Source organism: Kryptolebias marmoratus, linkage group LG2 (genome assembly GCF_001649575.2).
Source record: "Kryptolebias marmoratus isolate JLee-2015 linkage group LG2, ASM164957v2, whole genome shotgun sequence".
Taxonomy (NCBI): Eukaryota; Metazoa; Chordata; class Actinopteri; order Cyprinodontiformes; family Rivulidae; genus Kryptolebias; species Kryptolebias marmoratus.
The window spans coordinates 1,208,424-1,222,013 of NC_051431.1; the positions used below are offsets into that span (position 1 = coordinate 1,208,424).

Below are 13,590 nucleotides of genomic sequence, written 5' to 3' on the forward strand. Positions count from 1 at the left end.
GTTTTTGTAATTTTGGCTCACGACGCTAGAGGGCGATAGCGGTTCTTTCAGGCTTTTTACCACGACTTACCCGCGCGTATCGCGTTAAGAGGTAGGCCTCGATCTTGTTTTTAATTCGTATTTTTCTTCGTGTTTTGATTCAAAACCGTGTATACGATGCACTGACAGTTGCGCCTGCACAACAGACCCGAATAACGAATACAAGCTGCATTTTCTCTGCGTTAAAGTCTTTTGTTCTGCATTGGTTGCCGCTACATTAGCTAATTGCTAGGCTAAGAAGGTTATCGTCGTTAGCATTACTACAGGGACGATTTGAGGTGAGGAAAAAACAGTTGAATGTTCGAGTTGTAATTTATCTCACAGGAAAACAAATTGGTACGAGCTCGTTGTGAGCTGTACGATCTGTATGTAGTTTTGTTTGCATTTTGTGGAGGGTTTGTGTAGCGCCGTTAGCCTAGCCGAGCCGTGTTTTGACAGCGAGAAACCGCGCGACGCTCGGATCATTTTGAAAGTTCGGTGCGTGAGCTGCACTTCACCACCTCCTGTCCCCCCCTTTTTTTTGTCTTCTGTCCTGCGGCTGCAGAAACACTCGGGAGTTACCATGAGTTTAGACGTGAAGAAACTGAAAGTGAACGAGTTGAAGGAGGAGCTCCAGCGCCGGGGCCTGGACACCAAAGGCCTGAAGGCGGACCTGATGGAGCGGCTGAGAGCCGCTCTGGAGGAAGAGGCTCAGGCGGACACCTCGGAGGAGCAGGCGGGGGAGGCCGACTACAGCCAGGACTACCAGGAGGACTTTGAGGATGATGCTCAAGAGCAACAAGAAGGTAATAAAGCTTTATATGTTTGCAGAAAACTCCTCACACTGACTGGTTAAACTGTCATTAATTACCTGCAGACGCTGCTGCAAACTGAGGAAACTTTATAAACTGCAGGATATCAGTGATTTTACAGGTTTGCATTGACTTCCTGGAGTCTAAGCCTAAATCTGTTTAAAAGTAAAGCTCTGTGGCTTTATTTACATTTTTATTAGAGTAGTAGTTTTGAAATTGTGCAGTTAGAGAAGTTATGTTTCTTCTCTGTTCAGCATTAATTTGTTTCATATCAGTTGCCCAAGTTTAATTACACTTAGTTTAATTACACTTAGTTTGGTCCCGTTAAAGCTCCTTGACGATAAAGCAATCCCTCTGAGCTGTTTCGGCCTGAGATAACTGATTTTCACAAAGCTGCATTGTTTTGAGGCCTTTATTTGTTTTATTAAACGTACCAAAACTGACAAATAAGTTTTCAAGTTGTGATCTAACTTCCTGGAGAGATTGGGATGCAGTTGAATAAGTATTTTCATCCAAGATTTATAGCCTAACTTAGTCGCATATTGATAGTTTGGGACACAAAGTTTTATTTTTATTACATGCTGATAATCCATCCATCCATATTTACTTAACTTATTTTTGTCTTTTTAGCACTTCTTATAAAAACACATTGTTAAAACACAAGAAGATGTGTTTCAAAGGTCTTCAAAACGTTCACTGACTTTATATACTGTTAAACAAGTTGGAGAGAAATGAGCGTTTTCAATCTTCTCCTCTTCATGAGCAGCTCAGGGCTCTGGAGATGAGGAAGGTGGAGATGGAGACGCCCCTCAAGAAGAAGACGAAGGTCGAGATTCAGGTGGTGACTACGAGGAAGAGGAGGCAGAAGGCGAGCCCTACGAAAGCCAGCAGACCTCAGACTCGGGTCACGGCATGCCTGACTTCACAGCAGATGAGGATCTACACAAATCAGATGCTTCGTTTAAGGAGGAGACCACCGAGAGCACACCGGGTGAGCTTTTAAACAATAATCAACCTTTATGATTATAATGGGAAACATTATTCACATTTTTTTTTTTGTAGAGATTAAAACAGATATCAAAACAGAAGATGGGTCTGAGGCTGATGGGAACAGTCAGGAAGAGCCCCAAAGCACCGAGCAGCAGGACGTGGCAGGTCAGGCCGAGCAGATCAAGATGGAAGAGAAAGGTGGAAACTACAGCCGTAAGAGGCCACACGAGGACAACCGGGGCTACAACTACTATGAGCACCGCGACGAGAAGAGGTAACCTGACTGATGTTCTGAATCAACACCAGCCTTAAACAGCGTTCTTAGTCTGATTGTTTGGTTCCGTTCAGGTCTCGAACACCTCAGCCTCCTGCTGAAGACGAGGAGGAGAACATCGATGACTCTCTGGTCACAATCGATACGTGTAAGTTCTTCTTCTGACACGGCTGCAGTGAAGGCTCCTTGTTTTGGTCTGCTTCTAGACAATAAACTCTAATATTCATAGTAAAGCAGAATTCTCAGAATATTTGTTCATCAAACTTGACACGAAAAAGAAGCGAACTCAAACGAGTAATTGGTGTCTAAAGGAACTTCTTTATTTTCTGTCCTCCAGATAATTGTGATTTGCACTTCAAAGTGTCTCGTGATCGGTACAGTGGTTATCCTCTGACCATCGAAGGCTTTGCCTACCTGTGGGCCGGAGCTCGAGCCTCTCATGGTGTCTCCCAGGGCCGCGTGTGCTACGAGATGAAGGTAATTTTACAATCTGTGAATGTCTGTGTGTGGGGACAAACAAACATGCTGTTCGTTGTAGGCAGACATGAGATGTCTCTTAGAATCTGCTACGGTTGGGGTCTTCATACTCCTGAAAGTCCTCATGGAGTCACAGTTTTCTCTTTGTGACGGTCACTGAGGTTCACCTCAGGTCGATAACTCGAGAAGCATTCATCATGTGTCTAAATGCTCAGAACATCCAGGAGCTCAGCTTTAAATGAGGTTCATCACTGTTTTAATCACTGGTTCTCCTCTTATTGGCCATCAAACTGCTTCTTAACATCTGTTTGTTACCCATTCCATCCATTTTTACACAGTTTTGTTTCTCCCTTCAGATAAACGAAGAAATTCCTGTGAAGCACCTGCCCAGCAGCGAGCCCGACCCCCACGTGGTCCGAATCGGATGGTCCCTCAACTACTGCAGCACTCAGCTTGGTGAGGAGAGCGTTTCATACGAGTCAAACGTCTGAATGACCCTAAACAGGACAGAAAACAACTCCTCTTTCTTCCGTCTTCCAGGCGAGGAGCCGTTTTCCTTTGGATACGGAGGAACTGGGAAAAAATCCAGCGACTGCAAGTTTGCGGACTTTGGTGAAAAGTTTGGAGAAAACGACGTCATTGGCTGCTACATCGTAAGCAATCATTGGTTGACCTTCTGCAAGCGGCAGTGATTACAGAAATAAGGGTTTTAATTTGTTCCGGGTGGGAGTTTTAAACAAAAACACTTTTGGAATTCGACGTGTAAATATTGGATTCCTGGTTTAGTCCAGAACCGACCACCTCTACTGAGATGCTTTCATTAATTTTGCCAGTTTTAGTTAGACTCGGTATATTTGAAACTCATTACCCATGCTTAATAATTATAATAATTAGGGTCTACACACTGTTGTTGCTTTTTCCTCCGACTTGCAGGACTTTGAAAGTGGCGATGAGGTGCAGATGGGCTTCTCCAAGAACGGCATTTACCTGGGCGAGGCCTTCCGGACGACCAAGGAGGAGCTGGCAGGGCGTGCTTTGTTCCCTCACGTGCTCGTGAAAAACTGTGCCGTTGAGTTCAACTTTGGGCAGAAGAGGGAGCCCTACTTCCCCCCGGAGGAAGGGTACACCTTCATCCACAATCTTCCCATGGAGAACAAGATCCGAGGCACAAAGGGACCTGCTAACAAATCTGACTGTGAGGTAGGCCGTTGTTAACGAGTCAGTCGAAGGGAAAAGGTGCAGAGGTTTAACAGACTGAAGAGGAAGTAAATCATACAGAATGAGCTCAGTGCATTTTTGGTTTCTTGTTCCAGATTTTGATGATGGTCGGCCTCCCCGCCTGTGGAAAGACCACCTGGGCCATAAAGCACGCAGAGGAAAACCCTGAGAAAAAGTACAACATCCTGGGCACGAACGCCATCATGGACAAGATGAAGGTCTGTTTCCTCAGCCTAAGCAGCTCAGACGTGTTGGTGTTGGTGTGTCGTGTTGCGTGACGGCGTCCCGCTGTGCAGGTGATGGGTCTGCGTCGCCAGAGGAACTACGCCGGGCGCTGGGACGTCCTGATCCAGCAGGCCACCCAGTGTCTGAACAGACTGATCGAGATCGCTGCCCGCAAGAGACGCAACTACATCCTGGATCAGGTAATGCTCCTCCTCCGCTCACGTCTCATTCTCACCACAGTGAGTCAATGTGCCCTGATGATCACTTTCTCTCTAATGGATTATTTATTTATCTTTCAGGGGGTCTCTGTGTATTATAGAATAGAAGAAGCATTGATCACCCTGTTGTCATTTGCTTGTCATGTAAAAGAGAATGATTAATTGCTCTTATAAGTGACAGAATATGTCATGTTCTTTTCCTTCAGTATATTTGCACTTGCTATTTTATGTCATATTACAGTATTGTTTGTCTTGTGAAAAATGTACAAGTAAACCATGACTTTGTAAAGATGTTGAGAAACAAGTAAGCTCTGACTGGTGAGTAAGAAAAACACCTTCTGTTGCTAATTTAATAAGCCAGAGTTTATAGCTTTTTTAAAGCTACTTTTAAGTGAGAAACATGGAGCTTTTTTGAGTGTGGTTTTATTTTTTGAATTAATTGACCCTGAAGGTAAGTAGTGACTAACAGCTTTTAGATTTTCAGATCCTTGTGCTCAGCTAATGTGAAAAGGTAAGTGGGTCTGGTGGCTCTGAGGCTTTTCTCAGGACACTGTGAGTACTTGACGGTAAGTCGTACATGTTTGTCGTCTGAAACGGGACTAGAGTTCGTATGAAGACGAGGTAAGTCCAGGTAAGAGGGGGGGACCCGTCAGAGCAGCCAGATGTTGTTCTCAGGTAGTTTAACGAGAGAAACTCGTCTCTTAAAGTTAATAATAATTCCAACTTCAGGATGTTGCTAACGAACATGACTAAATGTGTTAGTTTTCTTAGATATTAAAAAACGACAACTTATATTTTTATTGCATTTAAATCGCTAAGTTACATCAGCAGCACGGATGGCGTGTATTCAGTGTCTCGACGAGTAACCCAAAAGAAATCCGTCTTATTTCCTGTTAATGTTTTTGCAGCTAATTGGGGGATTTTTGTCCATCGTTAACCTTCTGATCTGCGTTGTTTGTAACATTAAACTGCATGATCTGCTGGAGCCGCCATCTTTAACCTGCATGCTTAACTTTCATCCAACAAAATATCTGGAGAATTAAAACTTTGTGTGGAGACCAGAGAGAAGCAAGAAAATACCTAACAACTGGTGATTAGTTTAGCCTTGGCCTCCATTTTGATTTCTAGGTTGATGTTTTAGTTTTTAATGATAATCCTGTAGCTTTTATTTTCCCTTTCTGTTGGTTTGACCGATGAGACAAAATAACAAAACAGAGACTTAATAACTCGGGGTGTGCTGAGATCTCGTGGCTCGAGGTGAAATCCGTCTCGTGACTTCAGTGAAATTATCGCTGACACCGCCGTTGCCGCCATTTTAAATCGTTTGTGCGTCGGGTTCTAAGAGCACGTGGTCACGTCACTCAGACAGAACGGTTTTAACGCCGAGTTCACGCGGTAATATGTCAACTTTGAAGCTGAAAGATCCGAAGTTTGAATCTGTAAACGGTTTGAGTCGCTCAGACTTTGAGGTGGAGGCGAATCGGACCGGACCGGATCGGACTGGAGCGTTCACGGAGTTCAGCAGCAGATTTATAATCTCTGTTCATCGGTCTGAGCTACGGAAATGATTATAAAACAACACGCTTCAGGCAGTGTTTCCAGCTCAGACTCTCAAACGTCTTTGATTGATTAAAATATATTTTGAGGACAATTATTGTCATATTTCTTAAAAATCTTTGATACAAGAAATCTAAATATTATATTTTTTGAAGAAAATGTTGAAAAAGCTCTTTGTCGGGTTTTGATGCCCCCTCAGAGGTCAAAGGTCACGCAGCTTTGATGAGAGGTCAGGAGGTCGTTTGTAGCCAAAGCATCGTTCTCAGATGTAAAAGCAGGAGGAGGAGGAGGAGGGAGGTCGAGTTTGTTGCGAAAGACTAAAAATATGAAAAGTCTCGTCTTGTTCTCGTGCCTCGAGTCTCTCGTTACACCCTTATTAACTTATTTTATTCTTTAAAGAGATTAAAAACACGAGTGATGTCTAAAAACGACAGGTGATGCTTATATTTCTGTTTAATTAGATAATTAGTATTAATCCTTGCTGCTGATTGGAGCTGAAACGTTTCTACGCTACATAAAAATATAATTTAATACAAATTTAGACTTTAAAGTCATTTCCACTGACAGAGTTCATGTATGAGATGGTTAGTCAGTAAATCGGCAGCTAATGGACGTTAGCAAACAGAAAAACGACTGAAAATCAGTCTTTTTTACAGACACTGAGCTGAAGCTTGACGTGGTGGTAGCTGAGAGTCGTTCCAACACATTCTCTGACTGCTAACAGACGGGCGTCACTTTTTAATGAAAGTTTCATCACTTTTAACGGTGAAACGTCCTCATTGCTGCAGCTTCTCTTCGGCTCCGGTGACGATACGGATGTATTTACGGACGCAGCTTGTGTTGGTTTATTATCAGCTGTTTTATCAGAGTTACTTTGATTTGATTGACCGACATCCTAACTGTTCGTTTAGTCTCAGGTGGATTTAAAAGCTTTTTAATCCTGCGTGCTGAGAGTAACTTTGGTTTGAACTTTAAAACAGACTTTAATCTTACGTGTCTTACGTCTTTCGTTTTTAGAAATGTTGGATTGTTGAATCGTTTCAGTGGTAAATCGTTATTCTGAGCCGTGAAAAGCAGCTTTGAATTCTTTAAAAAGTCCTTAAAATGCTGTTTCGACGCACTTTGTGTCAGGAAAAGTTTATCCAGTAATTATAAGTTTTTGTCCCTAAAAGGACGGCGGTGATCGGTTGTTGTCGGAGAATTTAGTTTGTTTGAACTTTTAAACTAAATTATTAATCTTTAATTAAATGAAGTTTGTTCTTTTTAAACCATAAAACTTTCGTAACGCCGAACATTCACAGGAAAAATGAGTTTTTTAAATCTTTATCCTGCATGAGCGATTAATCCCAATAATATTCAGTAATAACCCTTTATTTCCGACCTTCCTCTGCATGAAAGGAGCTTTAAGCAGTTTTCTGTCAGGGCAGTCAGTTTGAGCGGTCGGGGGTCCCTCCTGTCGTCTGTTTCCTGTGTCAGCAGTCACGGCGTGCTCCAGCCCGGAGGTGAGTCTGTGGAGTGACGAGAGGCCTGAAAACCCGTAGAATGACCTCCAAGCCAAACCTCTCTCACTTGATTATTGCAGGGTTCCAGCTTCCTTCCAGTGGAAAGCCTTTACAAGTAAACAATAACGAACAAGCTTCTACCTCTTTCTTGTCACCATTGCTAGACAAATGTATATGGATCAGCAAGGAGACGAAAAATGCGTCCCTTTGAAGGTTTTCAACGCAAGGCTATTGTAATTTGTCCCACGGACGAGGATTTTAAAGAACGAGCATTAAAGCAAACCAATGAGCAGGGGAAGGATGTGCCCGATCATGCTGTTTTAGAAATGAAAGGTAGGAATGCTGTGGAAACAACCAATTTAAAAAATCAAAACAACAGATCTACTTTTTACTTTTTTATGTGTTGTCTCTAAAATCAAACTTGGAAGATGTCCCCTCCCCCCCTCCCCCCATCATAGCCTTTGGCCAGCTATCAGACCTGGACATTTTTTTAAGCAGTTCACATAAATTTGATTGTCATTTTTTGCCCTCTTTCTGCCACTTTCCATTCAGCTTGAACACACTGCAAGCTGACTCAGCGTCTGTGACGTCCGAGCTCAGAGCTGTTTTTAAACAAAGCGAGCCGTAAAACGCTCAAACTGATGGACGGTGACAGAGGCCATGCTCGGTTTGCAGTGCTGTTTGTCCCCCCCCCCACCCCGTCTCTTCTGAAGCCCCTCTCCTTTCCCTCTGTCTGTGTGAACAAATGTCTCCTCCATGTCCCCCTGGAGGGGACGTTTGTTCCCTTTCCCCTGCCATCTGCTTTCATTATCTGCTCTTAGATTCTCTGATTTTTCGCTGCCCTTGCATCGTACTAATTATTTTTCATTTTGTCTTCCGGTGGTGTGGCTGCTCTGGTCTTCACTACGACCCCCCCACCCTCCCCTCCCCTGTCTTTCTGTCTGCCTCCCCGTCCGTCCCTGCTTGGATGGGATGTCCCCTCCTGTGCTCGTCTCTTTCGCCCCACAAGCCAACTTCAGCCTCCCCGAGCCGTGCGAGTTCCTGGAGGACGTGACGTTTGTGGAGCTGCAGCGCGACGAGGCCGAGAAGCTGCTGAAGCAGTACAACGAGGAGGGCCGAAAGGCCGGCCCGCCCCCCGAGAAGCGCTTCGACAGCAGGCAGGGCGGGTTCCGCGGCCGCGGCGGCGGGAGCTTTCAGCGCTACGACAACCGTGATGGGTTCCGTGGCGGCTACCAGAACCGCAGCGGAGACGGAGGCAGCGGGTACAGAGGAGGTGAGGCGCTGTGGTGACAGATGGGTTATTTTTGTGCTGACTTTAGGAACTCCTGTCATCAGATTTTAGGACCATTTTAAACTTAATGCTCACTCAAAGACATCCAAAGCTGCTGAACACAAAGTCTAAACCAGGAGTCAGCAGCTCGTTCTTTCTGTACCTTTGACTAAAAGTTAACCCGAGTAACGGTTCAGTTATAGGAAACTTATTTTACAAGTTTTATCCAAATTGTTGTTTCTACCCGCCACCACTAGATGGCAGACACACAACTCTTTGATCGTATGCCAGCATTTATCTCTGTTTTTGTGTAAAATGTTTGAGTAAGAATAGAAAGAAAACAAAGAATCAGTGACAGTGTTCAGCTGATCGATTGAAAGTTTCCAGTTCAGAATATTCTCCAAAATCCCCCCAAACTTAACCTCCCATTGAGAGTTTCTGGACATTTTCCACATTGTCCTCTTCAATGACAGAAGAGGAAGATGGTGGAGGAATTTCAACCGTGGACGTGTTGTTGTTTGTTGCGCAGGCTACAACCGTGGTGGATACAACCAGAGCCGATGGGGCAACAGCTACCGTGACGGAGGTTCTGAAGGCCGCGGCGGGTACAACCGCAGCCAGCAGTCGGGTGGAAACTACAGCCGCCCGGCTTCGTACAACAAGGGAGGATACAACCAGGTCCGAACCCGGCCTTCATCCTGAAGACTGCTGAGGGTTCATAAACAGATAAGTGTTTAAAAAGGGATTTTCTTTGACCCGCAGGGCTACAGCCAGAGCTACAATCAGGGCTACAACCAGGGCGGCTACAACCAGAACTACTACGGCAGCTACAGTCAGTACCCGGGCTACAGCCAGGGCTACAGCCAGCCGCCAGCGACCGGACAGGCCTACAACCACCACCAGCAGCCGCCGGCTCAGCCCCCAGCGCAGCAGCAGCCGCAGAGCTACAACCAGCAATATCAGCAGGTAGTTCTTCTCTGACAGAATCATCTGAGAAGCTGACAGACAGACAGCTTGTTGGCATGACAGGAATCTTAAATGCATCAAAAACTTACATCTGATCTAAAATAAGAACATGAAATGAAGCTGTATTTAGCTGGTTGTTCTGTCAGGGGAAAAAAACAAACAAAGTTGCGGTAAATTTCAGATTTCTTGGCATAAAAATATTCAAAAAATGTGAAGTTTGTGTCTGAAAAAGTACAGAATGTTAAAATGTGTAGCAGGTAGGTTTCAGGATCAACCACGGTGTCGAAACCACCAACGTTTAAATTTCTTTCCGTCGCTCTGTGTACGACAGTCCAGGACTGGTTTCCTTTAAACTTTTTATTTTCTCAGGCGGATAACTTGTCTGTCGTCAGAGAAACGTTTGCAACGAGCTACAGGAGTTGGCCTGTTAGCATCCTGACGAGGCTCTGTTACTGTTATAAAATATAAAACTCATTAAGCAATATGTGATGGGGTTTAGGCAGCAAAGGTCAAAGTAATTCTATAAGTGTTAACTGTTATAATCGTTCTGAGCCGTTAGGATCCTGGTGATGTTCGGAGCTTTTATCCTCTTCTTCTTCTTCTCTCAGTACGCTCAGCAGTGGCAGCAGTACTACCAGAACCAGAACCAGTGGAACCAGTACTACAACCAGTACGGCGGCTACCCTGGGCAGGCCAGCCAAGGCCCCCCGGGGTCCCAGTAGTCCTCCGGCATCCCTCCCGTCACCTTTGACCTCTGCAGTAAACTGATTTTTGTACAGCCCTGAACGTAACATCCTGTCTGGTTTATTAACACCTTCATTCCTCTGCCGTCATCGTCCACAGAAACTGTAAACAGTTTGTCTTCTCATTATTTCCACTCTCAGCGCTGAGCGGGAGGAGGTAGATGAACGTTTAACGAATGTTTATGATCATGAATCGGCCGTGGTCGTCTCAGCTCCACGCCTCCCTCTCTCTGAACAGCTAATTGTATATTTTATAGGATGCTAAGTGGAAAACCGAGAGGAAAAGAGCAGCGAAGCCTGAATCATTTAGCTTAACAAAGAACAAACTGCATGCTTTTACCTTCATGAGCCCATCCCGTCGTGTTCCTTACTTTTCAGTGAGCGCTTTTTATTTACCCAGCATTTTTATAGGTGTGGGTGCCGTAGTATTTAATCCAGTCTTTGATTAAGAATCATCTTTTTTTTCCCGCTCTGGTTGACTAGTTGTATTTGCAGGATTTCTTTCTTTTAATCCATCCCTCTGTAATTGCTGTTTGAGTCTTGTAGTAAAAAAAAACCCCGTTTTTGTCAAGTCCAGTTTTTTTCTACCTTAAATGAAAATCTGATTTTGACCAGTTACGCAAGTTGTCTTGTCTTTATACAATAAACAGCTGTAAACACCTGTAAATGTGTGTAAAATGGGAGCTTTTTGAAGGTGGCTAAAGTCAAAGAAAACAGTTTGTCACACTTGGTGTATCCTCGTTTTTTATTATCGACAAACAAAAAGAAAAAATAATCTGCAGGTCTGGAAATGTCTGGCTTGTTCCAGTTTAGTCCCGATGAAGTGTCACCAGGGCAGGAAAGAAACGTTTTGTTTGCTGCGGTGGCTGAACTGCACTCCTGTTACTTTAAAACCAAACAGAAATCTCCACGAAACACTTTCTGCAGAGGAGACGCTGGAACGTCTCCGCTCACCGGCCACTTTATCAGGAATAACAGACGCTTTCAGCACATTATTCCAACCCAGGAATGTTGCTAAAAGCTGGAATATAAACTTTAAATCAATGGACTCTTTCTGTCACTCCAAACTTTAAGACCTTCAGCTCAGGAGCACGAGTCGAGGGACGGGTTCATCAGCTGCAGCTCGTTAAGCAGCTTTTCAGGTCCATCAGTGACCGATGGTGGATGTCTGATAACCAGTTAGTTCTGGCGGTGTCCACTCTCCTCATTTCCTTCTCTGAATGGTGCAGACTGATGGCGCCCGGCCCAGCTGGCTGCTAACTCATCGTTCTGATGCTGGTATCCCTGTAGCTAATCAGCCAATCACGTGTCAGCAGCTTCGAGACGAGGTGAAGCCAACCAAGCTTCAGAACGAGGATTCAGGTGACTGATTGTTGCTCTGAGTATTTCAGAAACTGCTGATCTACAGAGAGTTTCCTCCACAACCATCTCCAGGGTTCACAGAGAAAGGATCCGGCGAGCAGCGGTTGTGTGGACGAACTGCCTGAGGTCTGAGGAGAATGGAGACACTGGTTCCAGCTCAAATAACCACCTTTTCCAACCAAGGTCTGCAGAACACCAGAGGACCACCCTGGGTGTCTCTCCTGTCAGCTGAGAACAGTTTGATAACTTCACCCTGAGCAGGATCGTTGATGGCAGAAAATAAAAGACAGGTTGAAGGAAACCACTAAGGTTCACCATTGTTGGCTCAGAACTCGGTGTAAACGAGCTGAAAACACGGAGCCATCCTGCCTCGGATCAGAGGTTCAGGCTGCTGATGGTGGTGGAGGAGGGACGGCGAGGGGGACATTTTCAGACTGCTGGAGTATCAGTGCTGACCGGTCCACCCTGTGAGGACCACGTCCATCCTGTGAGGACCACTGATGGCTGCTTCCAGCAGGATAATGCACCATGTGGCACAGCTCCAACCATCTTGGCCTCCATTGGTCTCCATCGGCCACCAACGACCTCCATCGGCCTCCATTGATCTCCATCGGCCTCCATCGGCCTCCATTGGCCTCCAGCGACCTCCAACGACCTCCATCGGCCTCCACCTTCACCAGATCTCAGTCCGATCGAGCACCCCTGGCATGTGGTGGACCCACAGATCATGGCTGCTGCAGCTGCCTGCTGCTGTCACGTCAACATAGAGCAGAACATCGTGTTGAATCTAAGCCACGAAGAATGAAGATGTTTATGGAGGCAGAAAGGAGTCCAGCCTGGGATTTCCTAATAAAGTGACCGGTGAATGTTAATACCTGAGGGTTTTAGTGACCTAATGTAAGTAAGACACATTATTTCACAATTCAAAGCTAAATAATTAGGATTTCTACTTTTCCAAATTCACTAATCAGTTGTCGTATAGCTGCCAAAGTGAAACTGGATTTTGCTGCTGTTAGTGTTAATTTCCTACCCGGTTCTTAAAGCACGTAGATAAGACCAAGAAATGTTTGTAGGTTTTTCATAAATCTCTGAATCTTAGCACCAGAAATCCAAGGCACATGTTCTAAAAAACAACAAGATGTTCATAAATTACAAAACAAAAATCAATGTTTGAAGTCTGTTTAACTAACAGGACCACTGAAGATGAAATTTAAAACAAAACTACAGTTTAAACAGCTCGTTTCCAGCTGCTGGTTCTCCACAGTGAAGATCCTTCATCAGCTCATCCTCCTGTTTGGGAGGAAGAGGAGCCTTCAGTCCGGCTCTCTGCTTTTGTCTTTGTGCAGATGTAGCTCCTCCATCTTGTCCTGCAGGAAGGAGACGGGCATCGAGCATCCTCGGCTCCTGTGTGGCAGCGTGTTGGCCTGGAACAGCAAAATCAGCCATTTTAAACAAATGTTTAAATTCAGAACTTCTCCTCATCAGTCTTTACTCCATCCTCAGGACGGGTTCTTCTCTGGCTGCTTTTAGGCTGATGAAGATGTGTAAAAACTGGGTTTGGTGCTTTTTACAGCTTTAGTTTAGTTTGTTTTGTTTACATGATTACATCGTGACGTAGATCTAAAAACATTTTAGCTTCCATTGTAGCACCTTTAACTTAGGTGTGGAAGGTAAATTAAGTTTAAGCATTTTAAAGCAAACTTAGAATTTAAACTGCTTGAGGAGGTTTCACAGCATCCATCCCAGTTAACAGTTTGAACTGTTGACCACCAGGGGGAGCTAAAGGCTTCTCAATTGATGGATAAACTTAAGTTTTATTTTATTTATAAATTCAATAATCTCTGTAACACTCACTAAGAGGTCAAATATCTCCATGTCCAGTCATCTTTAACTCTGTATGATTTGCATCTTATTTACCTTTTAAAACTTTTTTTTTTTACATTTTCAGTTGTTTTTAT

The 13,590-nt window shown here is 44.5% G+C and overlaps 2 protein-coding genes across 4 annotated transcripts in view; one reads left to right on the forward strand and one right to left on the reverse strand.

Moving 5' to 3' along the window:
• Positions 1-10,931, forward strand: hnrnpul1 (heterogeneous nuclear ribonucleoprotein U-like 1). Of its 2 annotated transcripts, XM_017431062.3 has the most exons (16): positions 1-91; positions 584-824; positions 1,597-1,821; positions 1,893-2,094; positions 2,169-2,242; positions 2,432-2,571; positions 2,928-3,027; positions 3,112-3,224; positions 3,505-3,771; positions 3,885-4,007; positions 4,086-4,214; positions 7,456-7,624; positions 8,301-8,564; positions 9,091-9,239; positions 9,324-9,527; positions 10,136-10,249. In XM_017431062.3, exons 2-16 carry the CDS (start codon positions 602-604, stop codon positions 10,247-10,249), a joined length of 2,496 nt encoding a protein of 831 aa, XP_017286551.1. In that variant the 5' UTR covers positions 1-91; positions 584-601. The 2 variants fall into 2 exon arrangements, with proteins under 2 accessions (XP_017286551.1, XP_037829222.1); XM_037973294.1 differs by lacking the exon at positions 1-91 and having other exon boundaries at positions 602-824; positions 10,136-10,931.
• Positions 10,743-13,590, reverse strand: part of rasgrp4 (RAS guanyl releasing protein 4) — a 22,689-nt gene continuing 19,841 nt past the window's right edge. For both annotated transcript variants that reach the window (XM_017431063.3, XM_037973303.1), the window contains one exon: positions 10,743-13,056. In XM_017431063.3, the coding sequence (XP_017286552.1) occupies positions 12,946-13,056 (111 nt within the window). In that variant the 3' untranslated portion in view covers positions 10,743-12,945. The remainder of the gene's footprint in view (positions 13,057-13,590) is intronic.